Source organism: Lactuca sativa, chromosome 4, assembly GCF_002870075.4.
Source record: "Lactuca sativa cultivar Salinas chromosome 4, Lsat_Salinas_v11, whole genome shotgun sequence".
Classification (NCBI taxonomy): Eukaryota; Viridiplantae; Streptophyta; class Magnoliopsida; order Asterales; family Asteraceae; genus Lactuca; species Lactuca sativa.
In genome coordinates this window covers 65,230,239-65,253,205 of record NC_056626.2, presented here as the reverse complement: position 1 = coordinate 65,253,205, position 22,967 = coordinate 65,230,239, and the positions used below count along the sequence as shown (strand labels likewise).

Below are 22,967 nucleotides of genomic sequence, written 5' to 3'. Positions count from 1 at the left end.
CTCTCTCTCTAAACCATGGAATTGGTTTTTCTCACTACAAAATAGTTTAAGTATGGTTATGTATGGAATAATACTTTTTGTTTTCAAAGATCTTTAAAGGTTCTTTACAACCTCATTTTCAGGCATGGTTTTACTTACAAACACAAATACTTTTTGATCATTTTAAAAATGTCATTACTATGGTTGGCTGAAAGTCTATTACTCTCACAAACCTTGTGCTGACCATCAAAACTACATGTATTCTCAGCATATTATTAAACAAGATTTCAGACAGAAGGTTAGTCATGGATTTCAAGCGACCTAGTTATCTAGTTTTATTTTGTTATATCTGTCTACATGTTTAAGGCAACTACTGTACTTTATCATTATCTGTAAGAACCTTGTAATTAAATTTCAAGATGAAATTCAACTACTGTTTGTTTATCATTGTACTTGTGTTGTATATTCAATTGCTTGTGATCACTGGACCAAGTCGCATAGCCAGGCATGTTCTGCCGCCTCGACTGGGGGTGTGACATTACATACCAAACGGATCATACCTCTAATACGGTCTTACCTAGTTGTATCATATCAACTATAAGTTGCTATTTCGTTTGGGATTACTAATAAATCTAAAAAACAACAATTGTAACTACAAATAATATAAACGATAACCAAACATAGTAATAATTTATTTAGATTATTTTTAAAAGAAAAAGCTTAAGCTTATATGGAGCACAAATTTAAATTAAAGTCTTTTACATTTAATCAGGTGAGTGTGTAGTTACTTTTAAATGCATAATTATACTAAAATTAGTTATCACAAGTATTTATCGTTCACATGATTGTTTATATGTTAACTGTTTAATATATGTATTTTTGTGCTGATTTTATTTACTAAGTTATAATTGTATTGTAAAATTAGGAAATCTATTTAAAGTTGATTTTCATTTATTATAGTTTTGCTAAATTTAATTTAAGACTTATAAAAAAAGGATATTAGATCAAACTAAATTGAAAATCTGAAGTCTTATAGTTGGGTAATTTGTTTGAGACTTAAAGCAGAGTGTAGTAGTCTTTATCTTTTTGGATAGTCAGTATTGGCAGGTGTAGATCATACAGTCGGAGGGTATGTACGAAGCATATTCTAGAGTGAGATGACAACATTTGATTATTTTAGATGGTCCTATAAATTAAGTTAATAGTGTGACGTTATAAACTACAGACATAGATAAAATAGGATATCATATTTATCAAATACTCTGAAATTTGGTCGTCTTTAAAAAGATTTACACTGACCAAGGACCCCCCCCCCCCCCCTAACTATGTAGCCAAACAACTGTTCAACCGATTTATCTGGTTAGATGATTCTTGGAGATAATCGTTGAACTAGGATTTGTGAGAATCGATTGGGTTGGGTATGTCCTGGTAGAATGTCTTATAAATAATTATGTTGAATTTATATATCTATATTGTTTGGAAATGTTTGTTTACAAGGTTATTAATATAATGTAATATCACTAAATTATTGTGGGCTTGAAAACGTTATGTATCTTATCATGTTTCCTAAACCAGACTCACTCAATTTGTATGTATCACAAGTAGTCGTACTAAGGACGTTGGATTTATATCTCTATATTGTTTGGAAATGTTTGTTTATAAGGTTATTAATATAATTTAATATCACTAAACTATTGTGGGCTTTCAAGCCCTTTAAATATTTAACGAGGGTTAGATATTTAATTATGACATCCTTAGTATTGTAATATTTTGAAACAATGTTTGTTATCTCAATAAAAATGTTTTATTAAATTGAGTTTTTTCACAATAAAACAACTCATTATTTTAAAGCATAAAAAAAAAAGTTTTAATTGGTTCTGAATAAATGAAAGATATCACAACAAAGAACTTGTAAGTTTTTCTCGAATTAAATCTTAATTTTAATAATAGTTTTTATGTTTTAAACTTTTTTTATTTGAAAAATACAAGGGCTTCTTTGGAATATACATTATACTATTCAAATTTAATTTTAAAAAACTCCAACATATAACTTTTTGTATAACTAATCTAAATTAAAATATCAAATCAATATATATATATATATATATATATATATATATATATATAATTATTTTTTCTTTTTAAATAAAATAAAATATAAATTTAATCTAAAAAATGAAAATATGTATGATCTTTTATACAGGTAACCGATGTATTAAGTCGGTACATTCTTAGTTCTAACAGCTTAAACCATTTTTTGTAAAATATATTGATTCAACCTACAAATAAGATTTATAATACCTTAGAAAATCACATAGAAAATACTTTATTTTATAAGACAATATCTAACTCAATAATCGATATAAAGTATTATCAAATTAAAATAAAAATCGAAAATGGTGGTTGCTTGAGTTAGTTAGAGTGGGCAATTTGCATGAAAAGGAAAACAATGGGACCCAGTAAGTATAAGAATGAAACTAATTACAAATATAACCAAATTGCAACTCTCCAACTAACATACTTTGGTGAATGGTTGCAAATTGTGTGATCCAATATAATGTAGAAAAATAAGTAAAAGCATGTAATAACGAATATCAGTTTTTCAAATTAATTTCCATTTTTCACAAATTACCTTTTAATTTAATTCCAGGTAATTTGTGAAATGATATCTACGATACGTCGTCATTTTATATATAATGATAAAAGTACATGCTTAAAATTGGCAAAATAAAATAAAATAAAAAATAAATCAACTCCATTGAAAGGGTTTTGCAAGACTTATTAGTTATTATTATTTGTACAACCAATTCTTAAAGCTTATTACCATTGAAATATATATATATATATATATATATATATATATATATATATATATATATATATATATATATATATATATATATGTGTGTGTGTGTGTTTTTAGTTTTACAAAATATAGCCCCATCAATTATTATTCCAAAATAAATAGTTATTGAGTTTTTTTATACAATCCATTATCTCAAAATAAGAAGAATATTATATCAAATATACCAAATAAAAACTAATCTATTATTTAATTAGGTGTAACACCTATGTATTACATGAGTTAATTAAAAAAATTAACTATAAAGATCTAAATATTTAAGAACTTTGGATTTATAAGAAAAAAAAATAATGAATTGTTAAAATTGGTTTTTTTATCTTTTAAATATTAATAAATAAACAAAATAAACTAATTAGCTTTAATTTTGGAATTTTAAAATAAGAAGGTAAGTCCATTAATTAAATTGATATTCATTTATTACTACATTTATTGTAATTATTATATTAAAATATTGTATGAAATTTATTAAAATAGAAAAACTCATAAAAAAACATGTGAAAAAAAATCAATTTAAAATAATTATAAAATAACATTTGGCAAATTTAATGAAAATGTGACATATGACAAAAAAAACTTTCATTTATTAGTGGAGATTTATCCTCCTTAACCCTATTATTTTAGGCCTATTATTTCAAGTGTCTTGTATTATTATGTTTTCAGTTATGTTTAATATTTACATAAAATTAATTTTTTTTTATTTGAAACATATGACGTGTGGTTAAAAATAATCGATAAGATTAGTAGATTTTTACGCTATTTAAAACCATTTAGTTTATAGCCAAAAAACTAGTAAGAAAAATATAAAATAGTATGTAGAATGATGAATTATTAATAAAAATGTATGCCTTTTTGTTTGCGGTTGATAACAATTTAAAAAATTTCGAAAAGTAAATTAATTGCGAACGTTAAAATATTTCAAATAATGATTTGAATTATTTACTTTTAGAAAAATGATTTTTAACAAGTTTATGCAGTTCTAAAAGTTTGGAATAATATTCACCGATGACCCAAATTTATTAACATGTATTAGAACTTGACAAGCTTGTTAACAAATAACCTAACACCTAGTGGGGTTTTTTTTCGAACTAAATTTAAACTTTTCTTTGATTTTTCTTTTATCTGTCACATTTTCTTCTCCATCAATTCTCACCATCGTTATTACTTATTTTTCTTTAAAATAGTTATTTTGTAATGAAGATTTTTTTTTTCTCATCTCTCATCTCTAGTATAAATAGATATACGAAACAAAATATAATTTTGAAACACAACTCAGACATCTGGTATTAAATCGTACAATCGTATCGTGTTTTTGTATGACATAAAATGAAAAGATAAGTTTTTATAAAAAAACGGACATGACACGACACGATGTCATGTTTTATTTACTTAAATGAAAATGGCTGAATTAAAACACGCACGACATGGCTAAGTTTACATAAAATAACTGTTGATTTATTTAATTAATACTTAATCATACAAAACATGATGTTGTGTTTTTTTCACACTAGATATGAACACAATTTCGGATTTTGTCTCAATTTCGTTTCTTGACATGTATTTTTATCATATCATGTCATTGATTGTTACTACAAATTATACACACGAAAAACAAGTTCAAAATTCACGAAAAATTATTTGAAATTTCAAACTATAGTAACTATATATGGATTTTTTATGGAAAAATACATTTTACAAACTTTTTTTTTCTTTAGAAAGAATGAATTTGAAAATTCAAAATTTTTGCATTTGATGGTCATTTATGTTTCTTGTTAAAAAAGCTAGTTATTTTTTAATATCTATCATTTTGATGAATATCTCATGCATAAAAATTATTGAAGAACTGTGATAACAAAAATAAAGTCTTTATGTGGATGTAACCATTATAAAAAAAAATACTTGATTATTAGTTAAACATAAAAAATTATACAATAAGAAAGATTTCTATAAATTTATCGATTAAAATCAAAGCTAAAATGTGAAACATTTAATTGGCGACAAGATTAAGTCTATTTTTTAAGGGCTAGATGCAAAAATAAAATGTAATTGTTTAATTTTGTATCATAACATTTTATCTTTAGTTTTCTTGATTGCTTTGTATTTGTATAGCATTTTCACAGTGTGATAGATATTTTAAAAGACAAAACTATATTAAACAATAAATTGTTTTCTAAAAGAAGTATTTTAAAAGATTAAGTCTATTTTTTAAGGGCTAGATGCAAAAATAAAATGTAATTGTGTAATTTTGTATTATAACATTTTATCTTTAGTTTATCTTGATTGCTTTGTATTTGTATAGCATTTTCACAATTTGATAGATATTTTAAAAGACAAAACTATATTAAAAAATTAAATTGTTTTCTAAAAGAAGTATTTTCATTTAGAACAAACTAGTCAATCTCCCAGCAAGTGAGTGATTAGGTGAAGATACATGAACGGTCTTTGCCTTGCTAATTTGCAAGCAGAATTGAGTTAGGTCACATTTGATAGTTTCTGTCTGGGAAAGTGTTGTCCGATAAAGTGCTGTCTAGGAAAGTTTTCTGATTGGGAAAGAAACCATGCTGTTTGATTGTACATCTGATTGACTGTGCTGAATGATGAAAAAAAATAATAATTGAATAAAAAATAAATTTAAAAAAAGTTATTTTAAAAAAATCAATAATCCAATAAAGAAAGAAAGTGGCAAGGTTTGGTGTATAATTGTCTTTCCAGCCCATTCAGCCAGAAAGATATGATTTTGGGGCTTTCTGGGAAAGACATATCTTACCGGGAAAGACCCTTCTTTTGTGCAAATCAAACAGTCTTTCCGGTCCATTCAGCCAGAAAGATCTGTTTGGACCTGGAAAGATGCGTATCAAACGGGGCCTTACATTTTCTAGGATGATTGAAGTACTCAGGACATTGAGCTTGAGTCTCCTATGGGTGGCGCTTACTAAGGTGTTGTTTGTTTTTTCGTAGACAAAATGTATACAGTCTGCAGACCACATCTACAAACCTTTGCAATAGAAGAAGTGGAACAAATGTCTGCAGTCTGCAAGAAGAAGACTGTCTTTTTAACATCTGCATGTTGTTAAAATAAATTGAGATTTAGATATACCAGTTTTTTTAAACATAAAAAATATTACAACAAAGTAAAATTTTCATCAACTATAACTTAAGCAACTAAATAAAGCATACGACTAATTCACAAATATAATTATGGGTGAGCAAAAACCAAACCGATAAAAAACATGATAAAACACAACAAACCGAAAATAATAAATTGAAATGGATATAAAATTCGACGATGTGATTGAGATTCGAAAAGGCTAAAATTTTGTTGGGATTCAATAATCAAAAAATTAAATGAACTTAGTTATTATCGTGGTATAAATTATGATAACTGAAAAATAAAACTTCATTAAGATTTTTGATATTATATATATGAACTAACTGATGATATTGTTTCTATCCTAAATAACATAAAAAAAATTACCAGATTTATCTATTAAATGTAAACGTGCACAAAAATAAAAATATCTACAAACTATGTCAAAATTATTTGGATAAATATATTATCTTAATAGAAAAACATGTAACATAATCATATACATAAACATTTGGGTTAATAAATAATTATGATATAAAAAACAATAAATAAAGAAACCAATAATTACAATAATCACAAAAAAAAAATTCTTTTTTAAAGGTTATATATATATATATATATATATATATATATATATATATATATATATATATATATATATATATATATATATATATTTTGGGAAGAGGTAAAAAAAGGCTAGAAAATGTTAGAAGACATAAGTCTATATCTGTTCCAAGAAAAGGATGTACAGACCTTTTTAGGTCCGCGGTCTTTTAAAAAACAAACAGTCTGCAAGACCAAACGTCTATGCGGTGAGACATAAGCGGTCAAGAAGAGCTTTTGCAAAAAAACAAACACCCCCTAAGTATTACTAGATAAGCCACCAACCGATCGTCATAACAATAAAATAAAAATAAATGTATATTAATGTATACTCATAAAATAAAATAAAATATAAATATAAGGATCAATATATCCTAAAAAAGTTATTATATATTTTTGAAAATGTTAGAAGTTAATAACTATTTTTTTAATTATTTGCAAATGACCATTTTTTTTTCAGAAATTTAAAAGTTTCTAATTATTTTTCTTTCTTCTTCACAAATCTTCATTTTTCAATAAAGAAAGTTTTTTTTTTTTTTTTTTTTTAATATCATTATGATAAATATTTAACACAAAAAAACCAATTTGATACTCGTGAACAAGCTCAAAACTTATAAACTCATTCAAAACAAAACCCAAAAACACGAAGGCAAAATACAAAAACCGTGAACAAATTCAAAATTTTCGATTTAGATTGTGAATTTTCAAACTAGAGATCGTTTTGAATGTTCTTGAAAAAATAAAAAGAGTTCGAAATTGTTATTCGACAAGAACAAATAATTTGAACCTCTTGGTCATTTGCCAAAGAGGAAGACAAAATTTGTTATTACCATATAACACTTATAAAATTTTGATCATCGGATGAATATCCTAAGACCTAAATATAACTAATATGGGAAAAAGAATCCATGATATCCATATGAAACTAGAGCTACCATCAATAGACCAAAATTAAACGAATGTAAAAGCCCAAAAAAACTAATAATTGGCATTAGAGACACACATGCCTATGAACGTGACAGATATTTGCAAAGAAATATCTTAAATATTTGTTTAAATATTTTTTTGGATTGCCAATTTTTTTAGAGTCTTGATTATGTACTATTTGTACGATATATACAAAATGGTACATATTCATATTCTCCATTTCAAATGACGGTACAATAACTAACAAGACACAAAAAAGTACTAGAATTTTTTTATATATATGACAAAACTCATAAATAGCTCATAAAATATCTTAAAATAAACATGATTTGTAAATCCATCATAGTTTAATATAATCCAATATAACAACCAGATTAAATCTTTGTTTCTAATATTTTTGTAAAGAAACATCTTCGTCTTTCCAAAAAGGAAATACTTGTCCTACTTATATACGAAAAAAAAGTTAATTGTATATATTCATGATAAGAAGATCTAAACCGTCGATTGTACTATGCAAAGAAAATACCATAAAGTGTAATGAAAAGAAAGGGTAAAGAAAATGAAACAAAGTACAAAATCAAATCAAATAATTCTGGTGGGTCCAACCCAGAATCTCCCACCAACGAACTGGAAGTTGTTAAAATTTATTTCTTTTTCTTTCCATTTCTTGACCCTTACATATAAATATGGATTATATTAAGAATTATTAAATTTTTAAAAAAAAATAATAGTAGTCATAAAACACGTGCATTATTTTACGGTTATTTACTACAAGAATTATGGTTAGTTTGTCTATAAATTAGACTAGATGATGGCTATAATTTTTTTGAAAAATTAAATATCTTTTTACATTTTATTTTTATTTATCTTCTTTTATATATATATATATATATATATATATATATATATATATATATATATATATATATATATATATATATAAAAAAGAAGATAACAAATATAAGATGAATGTCATATTTTAATAAAATTAATTATGTTTTATGATGATTATCATCATTTTTTTTCAAAAGGAAACTTAACTATATATATATATATATATATATATATATATATATATATATATATATATATATATATATATATATATATATATATATATATAAAATAGAAGTATTATTTACCTATAAGAATTTTGATATATTTGGATCACTTTTTAACAATTTAATCCGTCATCTAAACTCCAACCAGGGCAATGGTGCTTTAAACTGTTTTGTTATTGACCAAATATTGATGATTTAAAAGTGATTAAATGTTACACGTGTCACTATTTAATTGAGTAGGAGGATTTGTAGGAACAAAAAGTAAGAGGATATTTAATTTCTTTTATATAAATATATGATTAAAAATTATATTATTAGATTTTTTTAGAATGACTAATACATACACCCAGTATCTTACTCCTAAAATAACATAAAAGGTTAATGTTATATATAAATAATTTTTTTTTGCATAAACCATAATTATTTAAAAATATATATTATAAGAATATATGCAATCGAAACTTTTGTGTTCACAAAATATATTATTATAATGGTAATTTGCATTAAAATTAGTATTTTTGTGAACCATTTGTTCAACAAATAAAAGTTATAACTTTCAACTAAATTAACTAAATTATTTTGGCCAAACATACTCAAAATGTTTTTAGTTAATTAGCAAGAGCATAATCTAATTTGTATATCTGTTCCTTAACCATTAGGTTAAGATATTGATGGGGATTGATATTTCTTCATAGCCACTACTCAACAAAAAGAAATGATAGCTGATGAAAATATTTGTAAGTTTCCAAAAAGTTTACTGAGTTTTGTTAAAAGGATTTTCAAAAAGATACAATGTATTTGATTTTTTTATTATAATATATGTCAAACAAATATGTGAAAGTTGATAATTTGTATTTTAACATGAAATTGGAGTCATTTTGTGGCAAATTTTACTAATATAAATACGTTTATATCTTCACTTCCAGTCCCCTACTCTCAACCTACCTTCCTCCCTCTCTAAATAGCAATTCCTTTTTGGTTACTTGGTGATATCTGCTTCTGTGTCTCCTCAAATTCTCATTCTATCGCCAGATTGTGAATTCATCTTCGTGTTGTTACGATCAATACTTCACGTTTTCAATCTTTTCGAATACACAAAGCTTAGAAGTTTTCCAAATTCCCTCTCTCTCTCTCTCTCTCTCTCTCTCTCTCTCTCTCTCTAGAACTTGCAGAGAAAATGCTGGAGAATTCAGATATGTTTGAAGCAAGTGGTTGCTTCGATCCAAATTCTGTAGCTCACCATCAACAAGTGCTTATTGATCACCAAGGTGACAGTTTCCCACAACCCCATGTCTCCAACTTCCACCAAATTTCCAATTTCTCCGCCATTGAAGCACCTGCAGATCAGCTTCATCACCAACATCTCATGAACATGGACATGGATCACCAAAACCACCAACAAATCAACTGGGCTCATAATCCTCATGATCAGGTTCTTATCGGGAACGATAACAATTGTTTGCCTACACCCACACCACCAGATCTCCTTAATCTCTTCCAGTTACCCAGATGCTCTTCATCAATATGCTTTTCCAACCCGACCCATATCGATCAAACCTCGGGTCAAGTCATGTTCGATCCGCTATTGCCTCACAATCTCCCTCCACAGCCTCCATTCTTCAGAGAGTTGCTGAATTCTCTCCCAAACGGATTCAATTTGACTGGTTGTGGCTCCATTTTTGGCGAGATGGATATGGACAGAGGAGAACAGAATCAACTGTATCATGACGGAGATGCGGTTTTGGAGTTCGGTGGGGGAATAATTAATGGAAAAGGGAGAGAAAACAAAGATACAAAACATTTTGCGACTGAGAAACATAGAAGGCAACAATTGAATGGCAAGTTTGAGGCCTTGAAGGGATTAGTCCCAAATCCCACAAAGGTATGAGAATTTTGAGTCTCAGATGAATTTGATAACATTTACAAATTTTAATTCTGTTTTCTTGTTGAAGAAAAGGCTGATCGAGCATCGGTGGTCGGAGATGCCATTGAATACATCAACGAACTCAAGAGAACTGTGGAAGAACTGAAGATTTTGGTGGAGAGGAAGAGATGCAACAGAGGTAGGATGAAAAAGCACAAAACAGAAGACGATTCGACTTTAGATGTAGAGAGTATTTACACAAAGAGCAATGGAGGTGGCAGCGCCGGTGCCGGAGATCATGCTCATGATCAACAAACCTACAACGGCAATTCAACTTCTACAATGAGGAGCTCATGGCTACAGAGAAAATCCAAAAACACAGAGATCGATGTTCGAATCATTGATGATGAAGTTACAATCAAATTGGTGCAACAAAAGAGGATCAACTGTTTGTTTCTTGTTTCAAAAGTTCTTCATGAACTTCAACTGGATCTTCATCATGTCGCTGGTGGACTCATTGGTGATTTCTACAGCTATCTGTTCAATACCAAGGTACAACTTCTTTAAGCCATCTTATGCAATGTTGAGTTGTACATTACAACCCATTTGTTCAATTTTTCTGGGTATTTCTCCAAATAACAAATTATTTGGTGGATTCATGGAAAGTTTCTTGATTTTGAATGACATGTGCAGATTTGTGAAGGGTCCTCTGTTTATGCAAGTGCTATAGCCAATAAGCTAATTGAGGTGGTGGACAAACAATATGCAACTATCCCAGTCACTTCTAGCTACTAACACAAGGTACAACTATTTTTGCAGAAAGTACAATCTACCCAACAGAAAAAAGCCAATTCCTTAAAGACACTTTTCCATTGTGTTGCTACATTTGGGCATACAAGTTTATCTACTTTTATAAAACACTCTTTCAAATTGTGTTCATTACATTACATATAACTCTTTAAATAGTTTTGTTTTAAATAATATAATGGTAATTTTTTTTTAATGTAATTTTGCAGATTTATGGTAGACCACATGGGTTTATGCTTGTTTGCTTTGATACTAACTATTGGGGGAAGACATGAAGAGGGGGTAGAGAGGAGAGAAATTGGGATTTGAAATTGACACTTAACTATATGAGTAACTTACAACAAATCAATTAACTAGAATAAAAGCAGGGGTAATTCTGGTATTTGGAATTAGACTTTTGGAAATTGCATGCCTAAAGGCAACCATTGGGGTTTGATTTGTTAATTTTATATTACATGAAAATGTTTGTTTGGTTTCTCTCCAATACCTTTTTTATTTTGTATTGTTGATTTTGTTATTTCATTCAAAACTACTATTTCTTTAAATTTGATGAAAAATGAACTAGAGAAAACAGAACAAATCTGAAAAACAACTTGCACACTCTACGCATAAGCTTTTCAACCAACCACCTATCTATCAATTCGAGTTATCATAGAAAACCGGAAATACGACTCAATTAACATAGGAATCATCTGATTTAGGATATACTGATTTTATCTAATTAGAATACATAAATCTTCACAAATTAACTCTAAGTACTCGACTAAAGATCAAATGACTCAAATAATTAACTCATTTAATCATTTGCCAGGAATTAAAATTTCAAAAATTCCTACAATTGCCATACATTGTTTTAGCGGACTCACTAAAAGCATTATTCACTACGAAATGGTCGTCTATATTTAAAAGATCTTTTTCCCACTTTTGCACCAAGTTTTTTTTTTTTTTTTCAACATAAGATTTCGTATTACTCAATTATAAAGTCTCATTTCGAAGTACTTCATTTTGAGTGGTTTGCTGGGATACACATATTTATAACATTTTATAGCGCCCACTACATTTGAAGTGGACCCCTGCGATATGTATTGTTATATTTAGAAACTTGGTTACATTTTTGTTATTATTTGGCAAAATATTAAGAGGTGTGTTTATTTTTATCAGCCTAAATTAACGCCAACATTTGAAAACTACTTGGCCCAAAAAAAGACTAATAGTTTGACCAAATTGGACATTTGGTGGATTAAGTAACAAACCCATTCGTCTAGATCGATGCTTTTTAATCCGTCGGATACAACGGGCCAGAATTCAAAATGGGTATAAAAACGGATGCCTTGTAAAAAAACACACCGTATGTTCTTTTGTTAAGATCATCTGTACATAATGAATTAAAACCAGAGTACTTAGGAATAATATTTTTTTTTGAGTTTCAGAGTTCTGCCCCAAAAGTTTTGGATTTTGATAGATTTAATCCCTATAATTTTGTAATTTATAAAAAAGGTTCATATAAAGTTTCTATTTTACAAAAACAGACCATATATTGAAGAATTTGTTAAGTTTGACCTTGATATAAAAAATAAATTACAAAAAATGTCCCGTTAATTACTGAAAAGGTCCTTTTTTTTCTAACAAAAACGGTCTATATCTTCCTGAATAAATAAAGATTTTTCTTGCCACATATCAATTTCTCATTAATTTTGACACTTGTCATTTTGTGGTATTTTTAAAATAAATATTATCCATTTAAAAATTAAAGTCATTTTGTGGTATTTTTATCAATTTTTGGTTTGTTTCAATTTTTAAAATTAAAATCATATACTTATATATGTAAAATATTAAATATCATATATATGATATTAAATTGCAATAAATACGTTATTTTTTTTAAAGTTATAGATTAATTAAAAAATATTTTTTGTTTACACTTTAATGTTTAATTTTTTTTAAATCAATCCATGTAATACACGGGTTTCGCACCTAATGTTTAACAAAATACAAAAATTATCCATACCTAATAAAAACTTTGAAGATTACCTCCACATCCCACTCCCCATTGCATGCCCCATAATATATTATCATGTTTGGTCCTTACACTTTTTGGTTTCATGTTTTGGCTGCATGACTTACAATTATTTGCATGTTTACGCCCTACACTTTTGTCATTAAACAAGTTCAGTCCCCCACAAAACAGGAGTAGTAACTTACTAGTTTTTCATTTAAAAAAATAAATAAAACAAGTCCCACCACCCCCACCCACCCCACAACCCCACTCCTCTCTTACAATAACCACATAAAACATTTACTTAATTTTATAATTTTCTCTTTTACAAATCTTTCCTCCCAATCTATTATCTTCAACATTGATGAAGAAAACACATCAAAAAATTTTCTTCTTTATCATCGAAAACCCTAACGAAACAAAAAGTTGTTTAATAACTCATGAAGTATAATTAAACGATTACTGTTCTAAAATGTAAATCGGATGTCCTAGGTTGCTAAATAGCGACCATAACCCAAAAAAGAAATAAATCAATATGAACAATCTTATTTTTGTCCTTTTTTTTAACAAACAAACACGTAACACCAAAACAAAACCAGATTCTATTTTTTAGACAATGGTTGAGAAGTAAAAATAAAAGCTAGTTTTGGGTTTTCTTTTACCCTTTACAACAAGAAACAAAACCACATTATAATTTCTACATAATAACTACAATCATCACTTTCTAACCTGTATCACTGATTTTCCCTCCTTTATAATCCAGATATGAATACTTCAAAAACTACAACCACACCAACAAAAAAAAATAATAATAATATACATGACAAACATGTTATCATTTAACAATAGTGAACGTAATCAAGATGAAAAAATCTTACAAAATTGGCGAAAACTATGCGTATATTGTTGAAGAAAAGTAAAATTTATTGAACTGCTAATCGTTGAAGATGATCTAAAAAGATTTCAAAGCTGACATCATCTGTAAAGAGAACATCTCCACCAGGAGTAGGAGGAGCTTCCGAATTATATGTAGCTGATGGATTTAGTTTTGCTAATAGAAAACGAGCCTGCATTAAATTAATTCCCAATTATATAAAAACAAAAAACAAGTTTTACAGATTTCATAATAATAATAATAAATTAGTTGAGAGATTATGTAACCTGAGATCCATGCTGATCACAAATCACTAAACGGGGTACTGGAAATCTTTCCTTTACAATAGCATCAGCATCATCGAGTGGAGCTTGCAACAACTGAGCAAAAACCTGCAATTACAATTATACAAGAAATGACTTTTATACCCTTTTCTTTAAAAAAAAAAAAAAAAGAAAAGAGTGTACTTTATGTTCAGGTTCATTTTGGTAGCCAGCTTTACGCCATTGAGCAATGGTGGATCCATGAAAGACAACAACAGTGAAATATGAATCCAAAAGAAGGATTCTATCAGCAGCAATTGAAGCCACATCTAATAAAGCAGGTTCAGCTCCAGAATTAAAAGCATAAGAAATTAAAGAAGGCTGAATCATCACAACTGAATTTGCAACATTTTCTCTGTTCATAACCATTCTAAAATAAGCTGTTTCATCCGGGCTGTTGTTAAAAACCTGTACAAAAACTAAAAAACCTTAATTTCCGCAAAAAAAAAAGTTCCTGAAAAGTAAATGAAGAAAGAAAGTAACACCTGTACGAATTGAGATCTTCTCAAATTGAAGACAAATTGAGGAATGATTGATAAACGAGGAGAAAGGACAAAAGAAGATGGATTGTCTTTTTGATAGTCACCAAAACGTGAACATAAATGTATCAATGTTTTATCAAGCCACCTTATGGGGTCAAATTCAGCCTATATATATAGTCAACACAAAAATAAAAAATAAAATAAGTTAAATCAATTAAGACCTTTAGATATATAAAGATTGTTACCTCTGTTTCCATTTTGAAAGAAACTAGTCGCCCCATGACTACTGCAGCTGCTTCTTGGTCAAACCCAGCAACCAAATCCTACAAATGCAAAAGTCAAGTTTGACTTTTCTTAATCGATAATAATAATAAATTAACAATTAAAGTAACTTATAGAATAAATGAATAATCATGCCTGTATATTTCCTGGACCTGTGACCCATCTTCTTGAAAGAGTGGTGGCTCTAAGTCTCATTTGTCCATTGCTATGTTGATAATAAGTCAAAAATTGGAAATAAAACTGATTATTTGCAGCTTGACCAATAACATCTGAGCTTTCTTTCTTCACAATATCAAAGATTAAACACAATGAAGTCGATTTATCAAGTCCACACATCTTCCATGCAGTAGTACCCCCTTGACCAATACTGGTATCAGAACATAAAGCACCTTTCTGCACAAAAAAACAACAATCAGTCAACAAAGAGTCAACCAAAAGTCAACATTCTTTAAAACACTATATGAACCTTCTCAAGTGATGCACATGGACCAAGAATACCCTGGATTTTGATATCCTTTGAAAAGTTTACTTCAAATATACCACTGCATAAAGTGAGAACTTTGTTACAATTTACAATTTACAAACAAAAACAAGAAGTGATTGAGTCAACATTAAGATATGAGATATCAATGTGTTAAGGATTGAAGAGATTAAATCAAACCTTACTTTGATGATAAACCCAAGTCAGTGTCACCCGATTGGAAAACACGCAATAAAGAATCTTTAAAAACTGAATGACCAAAGCTTTCTGCTAACACAACAAGTCCTCCAGTTTTTTCAACTGCAACTTTAAGCTCAGCTACTCCAACCTAGAAGAATAAACTAACTGTTAGGTCAACTTAGCTAAGTATTTAAATCCATATGTAATGAAAGTGACAAGATTTTTAAGGAATGATTACCTGATCAAGAGCACAAGCAAAAACATCAAGAACATGTCCTTGATGTATAAGTTGCTTTGCAAGTCCTTCATATAACTTCACTGCTTTGTTAAAAAAAGGAGCAGCATCTTTATCTAGATCCTTGTGAGAACGAATAGGTTCAGACAAGGCTTTTGATACAATCTGAAAGAAAATGCAAAAGATTTTAGAATACAAGGCTTTTGATAGTTGATACAAAATCTTGAACATATGTACAATAATGAGTAACACAATTAGTAAGAGTCTGTGACTAGAATATACTCACAGAACCTGGCCCTTCAGTTGTGGGCCCACCCAAAAACGCCATTATTCTAGCCCCTGAACCAGGAACACATACTCCCAACAAATGAGCGGCTATGGTTAAAGCAGTGCCAGTGGACCTTGGTGCTCTTTGATCTGCAGGAACTGGCCATGGATCTTTTTGAAGCTCGTCTAATACCTGATATGGTATCAAGTTATAAAAGTATACAAAGATTAACAACTGAACATGGAATTTACACAAAGGAGTATGGAGATGATACCGAATTTAGGGCGAATTCGCAATCTGCAGCTGGCAGTAAGAATCTGGAAATGCTTTCTTGAGAAAGTCCATCTCGAACTCCGGCAACAACTCCTGTAGCTGGTCTCGGTTTCTTTAGAAAGAAACCCATCTGCTCCAAAACCTGATCTTTAGTAATCTCTTTGGCCCCATTAAACACATAAACCTTGGGAACTCTTCCGAAAAACCCCAACTCATGAACACAAACATACCTCCCGAAAGTAATCAAACCGACAAGAGAATTCTCCGGAATCTCCCCAATCACCCTCGAAAGCCCTGATCTTAGAAACCCGATTTCCTCTTCGATCATACAAGTATCCACCACGAAGAAAAACACCTGAGGAATAGCTTGGGAAGCGGGTCTCTCGTTCTGGGGTTCGTATTCGATGGTGGTGTACTGAGGGAAGAGCTCCGCGGGGAGGTTATCATCGGAGATGGATTGGTAGTGGTGAGGAAAGTGATTGCGGTGGAGGCAGAAGGAACAGATCCAGATTTTGGTGGAGAAGTCGACGATGGAAAAAGGGTTGAGTACGGATCGGCAATTGCGGCAGCGGAGGGGGGAGTAAGGGAGGAGAGGGGTGGTGTTGGGTAAGGGTTTGATCGGAGTGTAGATGGCGGAAATTGGGATGACGCATTGAGCGGCTTCTTGTTTGGTGCCGGGAAGAACATTCCATGGCATCCGCACGGCGTCTTGGGTTTCCAAATCCAAGAACTCCGTCATCCTGTTGAATCAAAATTGGTTGATCAGTGTGAGAGAGCAGTGGACTTTGGTTTTCTCGATTTGGAAGCAGAGGTTCCTGTTAGGGAAGAAGCGAGACCAAGGAGCCAACTTTCGGTAGATGACACTTTGTAATTAGCCGGCCATATGTTATGTTTATTTTACTTTTTTGAAATAACTGTAAATTTAGTATAAGGACATTGAGTAATCTAAACAAATGAGTCGGTATTTTGAATAAAATAATTGTCTTTTAAAAATAATAATTTATTTTGAAATGGATCATTGTGGATTAAAGTTATTCGGTCCGGCCCATTCGATATTGGGTTTCGGAGAAAATGACAGTACATACATAAGACATTTCAGAATGCATACAAGAATATCTTAATATTTCAAACTTAATGGGCAAAGAGGAAATGTCATCTGATTCCAATGAGTTAGAGGTTTTACGTCATTACGTGCAAGTTCTCCGCTCCTTTACTTGTACTTGTTAAAATTTGTAATTATAACTACGAAAACTAGAGTTCGGAACGCAAAGAACGTTCCAAGAATAGTTCTGGAATGTTGTATTAATCGATAACATGTGCCTTAGGTATGTAGTCTTTTAGTATTACTAAAGACCCAAACGATTAGAAAAGTAGTTACGTTTACAATAGCATGTGCATTAGGTAACTCCAAATTGATTTTCGTATTTCGGAACATGAAAATCATCTCCGAAAAAGTCTAGAATACGACGATCACGTCTGAAATACGGTGAACTAGTTCAGAATGTTTAGAACCATACGTTCGAGAGCACCATGACCAATCCATAATTATCTTAAGTGTTATACTGAAAGTAATTTGTTTTTGTTTTTTGCAACATGACCACATTTTTAATGTTTCTCTTTCAATGTCTTTGCAAAATTGGTAGGTGGTTAGATATTCATGTTGAGGTAGAAGATGATCATTTTCTTTTAGATTACATATTCAAATAAGTTGTCACACACCTTCAAAACCATTTAGAGGAAATGGTTTTTAGATTAAGGAGTAAGAGTTGGCCTTTGGGATGAGGGAATTATGCCTTGTCACCGGCTTCCAATTTGATGAATATCTTGTAGCCTCGGATTCTTGGCACGCCTTTCGATTACATGTGTTTCATACGGTTAAGATGACAAGTCAGTAAAATTGGAACATATTATTTATGTATTTGACATTGATGAGTTTTCTAGGTTACATTAAAAGTTAAAACAACAAAATTTGCACAACAGAATCATAAAACTATTTTATGGGCACACGCAACTTAGAAATCTATGGCTTTTCTTATAATAGCAACACACTATGAAAACTATGAACTAACATATGTAAATCGAAAATCACAAAAGGATTGTGTACATACCTTTGAGTATTATTGAATATAGTTAAGCTTCAGTCCTCAAGAGTTTCGTGGAAAACAAGCACCAATAATGTGGATGCTTCTAATAGCCCACACCTAATACTCTAAAGACCCTAAGGAACGATTTAAAGGGGAGAGAGAGAGAGAGAGAGAGGGGGAGGGAATTTTCGATTCTTGATCTTGAAAGGCTAGGGATGAAAATTCCTTACATAAGGGTCCTATTTATAGTTTGGGGAACCGTAATTTGAGGAATAAAATAATAATATTTTAAGCCTATTCAAATCAGTTTCCTTATCAATTAAAAGAGACTTCCAGAACCCTTCTGGACCTCTCCTAAAACCGTCCACCATAAGGATGGTTTTAGAATGTCTTCCTTATTTAAAAATTAAACAATTATAATTTAACCCATGAACCTTTAATTAATTCTAATTAATCCAAAAATAATTTCTAATTAATTTTGGTTGATTCTAAATTAATTATTAACCATTTCTAAATAATTTATTAATGTAACATCCCAAAAATTTATGATCCAAAAATTTCATTTTAATTTAATAATTATAAAACCATTTGTCTGAAAACATCATAACACTAACTCATATCAAAACCAATGTATCCATAATCAAAACATGTCATGACAAAATAATATCAGAGTATAAATCCTATAGATCTCATTTGCGGAAATCCATAGATCTCATGTGCGGAAATCCTGGTGTAATGCGCTGCAATCATGCCGACTCCTTTCCCTTCGAAGAGGAGGTACCTGAAACCAAAGTTGAAAACCGTAAGCACAAAACTTAGTGAGTTCCCCCATTATACCACATATCATACAATAAACATACTATCAGGCATCTCTGGGTGTCCGGCCTACCCTGCTGAGCATATCCGGGTGCTTAACATACCCTTGTCAGGCATACCGGGGTGCCCTACCTACCCTTGTCAAGCATATATGGATGCTCGACCTACCCTGCCAGGCATATCTAGATGTCCGACCTACCTTCCGATTTATTTCAACCGGTTACGGGGACTATTTCAACCCTACCACTACCACATAATAACATAACATAACATATTGTTAGGCATATCTGGGTGCCCGACCTACCCTACAGTCTAACTCAACCGGCTACGAGGTCTAACCTACCCCTCCTACCACTATCACATAATATCATAACATACTAGCACATAAAGCATAACAGATAGTGTCATACCAAACAATTATCACAAAGACAATCATCTCAACTATAATCAACTACCAGTGGGTCGGTATTAGTGCCTTCGACCCACTTCTACTGGAAGGTAACTCACCTCAATGTCGTGATGTAGTTGAACTGTCCTTGGTTCTGAATCAGCTATACTCAAACTCCTACACATACAAGATTTCCTTTAATTACCCCTTTCATACTCATAACTCCCTTAAGGGTCAACTTTGGTCAAAGTCAAAGTCAAGGTCAACACCTTGGTTAAAGTCAACATTCTGGTCAAAATCAACATCCTAGGTTGACTCAACTCGCCGAGTTGGTCCATTAACTCGTCGAGTTCCATGAATCATGAACCCTGAATCGCGATCCAACTCGTCGAGTTCCTCTTATCCATAGAATCGGGACTTCTCCAATCAACTCGTTGAGTCATCCTTGAACTCGTCGAGTTTTGCCCTTTACAGACTCGGGACACTTCGACCCAACTCGTCGAGTTCCTCTATGGACTCGACGAGTTCTTCAATCTGTTGAGCCATCTTAATAGATTAAGCTCTTATCCTTTAGATCTAAGCCCCATACTTCATCTACATACTGAAAATGTCCTTTTAAGGGTAAAGTTTCCAACTTAACCCGTTAATAGCCCTACTTAATAGGTTTAGCTCAAACCCTAATTTTGTAAGACCTATATCTTGATCTACAAGCCATAATACTCCAAACTAAAGCATAAAACTTTAGATCTAGATCCTAGACATCATATGAACACGTAAAGTCCCTGACTTTCCCTCCATGCATAGCCTTTTAGAGCTTTAAAGGCCAAAATGGCATCCTAAAGCTTGCATGTGACTTCCATGGCCATAAAGTTTGCACCTTTATGCCATAAACGTCCTTCAAGACCACATATATGAAAGAGTAATCACTTGGGACATCCAAGTCTCAAAAGCTAGCAAATCTTGGACCAAAACATGGAGAAATCACTCCAAAACTAGATCTAAACATTGAATATACAAGATAGGAGTTTTATACCTCCAATGAACCAGAAATGGAGCTCAACTTCTGGATCTACTCTTCTCCTTCATGTCCTTGCTCCTTCTTCAAGAACCCTCTTCTTTAAATTCACAAGAATGCACAAAATGGATCAAATCACTCAAAAATGAATTAGGATTTCGTGGCTAGGGTTTAGGATGATGGAGGCTGAAAATGAGGCCAGCCTTTGGAGGTTATGGTGTTTAAATAGGGTGCTAAACCCTGAAAATTAGGGTTTCATTCTAGCAACTCTACTCATCGAGCTGAGAGCAGCAACTCGTCAAGTAGACTTTAAATCACGCGTCCAAATTCCATTCCTACTTGACGAGTTTGGGGCCTCCAACTCGTCGAGTTCCTATACAAAAATGAATTAATCGATTTAACATACATACTAGGAACCGGGCGTTACAATTAATCATATAATAATCTAACAAATTATTTCCTTACTCCTCTAAAGATGTTCCTAGCTATTTCTAGTTATTGAAGGCAACCCAAAAAGGACTTTGATTTTATTCCATAAGATTATACCGATTTAGTTATGACCTTAGACACCTAGTCCAACAGTCTCACACTTGGATAAGTCAACAACTACAATTGCAAGTATAGACCTTGAATAAATAATAAAATGTGTTTTCCAGAGCCACTACCCAAACTCTGAATCATATCAGACATTGGCACTAAGATAAGTGATCAACCATTTCTTCGTTCTACAAGATGTCGTATGGACACAAGACTTGTATATAAATCAATCTCATAGTCTAATATTATGTTTCTTGATTTCTAATTTATGATGACCTTATTAGACTACGAATTGAACACATCAATTTAGTCCAGGATGGGCCCAATATTATAATGTCAACATCAAATCACCGAGAGCCCCAAAGATGTCGTTTTTAATAGGCAAAAGGAACGAATAAACTTTGACTACATAATTATAACCTTTGCTCATCATGTCATGCATGGAACTACATTTTATAACATCCAGTTACAGGTGCGTTAATATAATACCAATGGAAAATAAACTCGTAACTTATGTATCTTTGCTTGAAGAATAGAAGATATAATCATCTTATAATTACTCATGATAGAATCCATGAAATAATCTCTAAGCCCAAGTTTAACCAATACTTAAAATCCTTATTTTAAGCACTCATGAGTATATCAACAATCTTTATGTTATGTCAAATCATTATGAACAATCTACTAAAACTCCATGACAGTCTTGAGTCATTCTTGAATGCGGCGTTTTGGATAAATAAATGCACAGGAAGTAAACATGCAAAAATGAAACACAATAATAAATAATTGAAGAAGGTAGTTAACATACTCATAAATATATCTTCATTATTTAATCATGAAAAACAATTACAATTTATTTTGCTACATTGTTTCAAACTATCAACTAACTACTAAAATTAACATCATTTCTTAACCCAATGCTCCTAGCATGCTCGAAGTGGTTGACCTTGCTCAATCCCTTTGTAAAAGGATTTGCAGGAATATCCTCTAATGATACTCGATTCACCACAAGGTCGTCATCTTCTACTCTATGTCGAACATAATGGTATTTTCTCATAATGTTCCTTGATCTCCCCAGATCCTTTGGTTCTTTAGTTAAAGCAACCGAACCTTCATAATCACATAAAATTTCTATGGGCTCTTCGATTGATGGAATAACTCCGAGATCACCAATGAAATTCTTCAGCCATGTCGCTTCCTTTGTTGCTTCGTTTTCTACAATGTATTTTAAATCACAAGTAGAATCATCCACCATTTTCTGCTTAGAACTATTACAAGTTACCTCTCCACCATTCAGTAGGAAATACCTAGCTAGATTGAGAACAAAAGTTATTTCGATCAATTTGAAACCAATCATCACTATAGCTACTCACTCTTAACTCGTCTTTTCCATCGAAAACTAAGAACATTTCTTTTGTTCTCCATAAATACTTAAGAATGTTCTTTACTGCTGTCCAGTGGACTCTACCAGGATTATCCTAATATCGACTAACCATGCTTAATTCATAAGACACATTAGGAAGAGTACACGTCATAGAATA

General features: G+C 30.8%; 2 protein-coding genes across 3 annotated transcripts; one reads left to right on the top strand and one right to left on the bottom strand.

Moving 5' to 3' along the window:
- The first annotated feature begins 9,473 nt into the window (after positions 1-9,473).
- Positions 9,474-11,617, top strand: LOC111883621 (transcription factor bHLH10). Its single transcript, XM_023879945.3, has 4 exons — positions 9,474-10,403; positions 10,479-10,937; positions 11,079-11,186; positions 11,402-11,617. The coding sequence occupies exons 1-3, from the start codon at positions 9,699-9,701 to the stop codon at positions 11,178-11,180; spliced, it is 1,266 nt and encodes a 421-aa protein (XP_023735713.1). The 5' UTR covers positions 9,474-9,698; the 3' UTR covers positions 11,181-11,186; positions 11,402-11,617.
- Positions 11,618-13,580: 1,963 nt separating this feature from the next.
- LOC111883622 (protein transport protein SEC23) lies at positions 13,581-17,482 on the bottom strand. 2 transcript variants are annotated; one of them, XR_006190359.2, is made up of 13 exons: positions 16,588-17,482; positions 16,332-16,505; positions 16,049-16,210; positions 15,816-15,958; positions 15,616-15,691; positions 15,285-15,542; positions 15,113-15,190; positions 14,871-15,032; positions 14,530-14,793; positions 14,350-14,454; positions 14,067-14,255; positions 13,918-13,969; positions 13,581-13,598 (listed from the first exon to the last, which is right to left on the bottom strand). XR_006190359.2 is itself a non-coding variant. In XM_023879946.3 (12 exons), exons 1-11 carry the CDS (start codon positions 17,323-17,325, stop codon positions 14,112-14,114), a joined length of 2,304 nt encoding a protein of 767 aa, XP_023735714.1. In that variant the 5' UTR covers positions 17,326-17,482; the 3' UTR covers positions 13,715-13,969; positions 14,067-14,111. The 2 variants fall into 2 exon arrangements, 1 of the variants encoding a protein (XP_023735714.1); XM_023879946.3 differs by lacking the exon at positions 13,581-13,598 and having other exon boundaries at positions 13,715-13,969.
- Positions 17,483-22,967: the final 5,485 nt, after the last annotated feature.

Excerpts from the sequence above, each read along its gene's own strand:
- LOC111883621 (XM_023879945.3), top strand. The coding sequence starts at position 9,699 with ATGCTGGAGAATTCAGATATGTTTGAAGCAAGTGGTTGCTTCGATCCA. Across the intron at positions 10,404-10,478 it reads TAGTCCCAAATCCCACAAAG|GCTGATCGAGCATCGGTGGT; the intron begins GTATGAGAATTT and ends GTTGAAGAAAAG. Across the intron at positions 10,938-11,078 it reads GCTATCTGTTCAATACCAAG|ATTTGTGAAGGGTCCTCTGT; the intron begins GTACAACTTCTT and ends TGACATGTGCAG.
- LOC111883622 (XM_023879946.3), bottom strand. The coding sequence starts at position 17,325 with ATGACGGAGTTCTTGGATTTGGAAACCCAAGACGCCGTGCGGATGCCA. Across the intron at positions 15,959-16,048 it reads TTGCTTGTGCTCTTGATCAG|GTTGGAGTAGCTGAGCTTAA; the intron begins GTAATCATTCCT and ends TTATTCTTCTAG. Across the intron at positions 14,455-14,529 it reads AAAATGAACCTGAACATAAA|GTTTTTGCTCAGTTGTTGCA; the intron begins GTACACTCTTTT and ends TTGTAATTGCAG.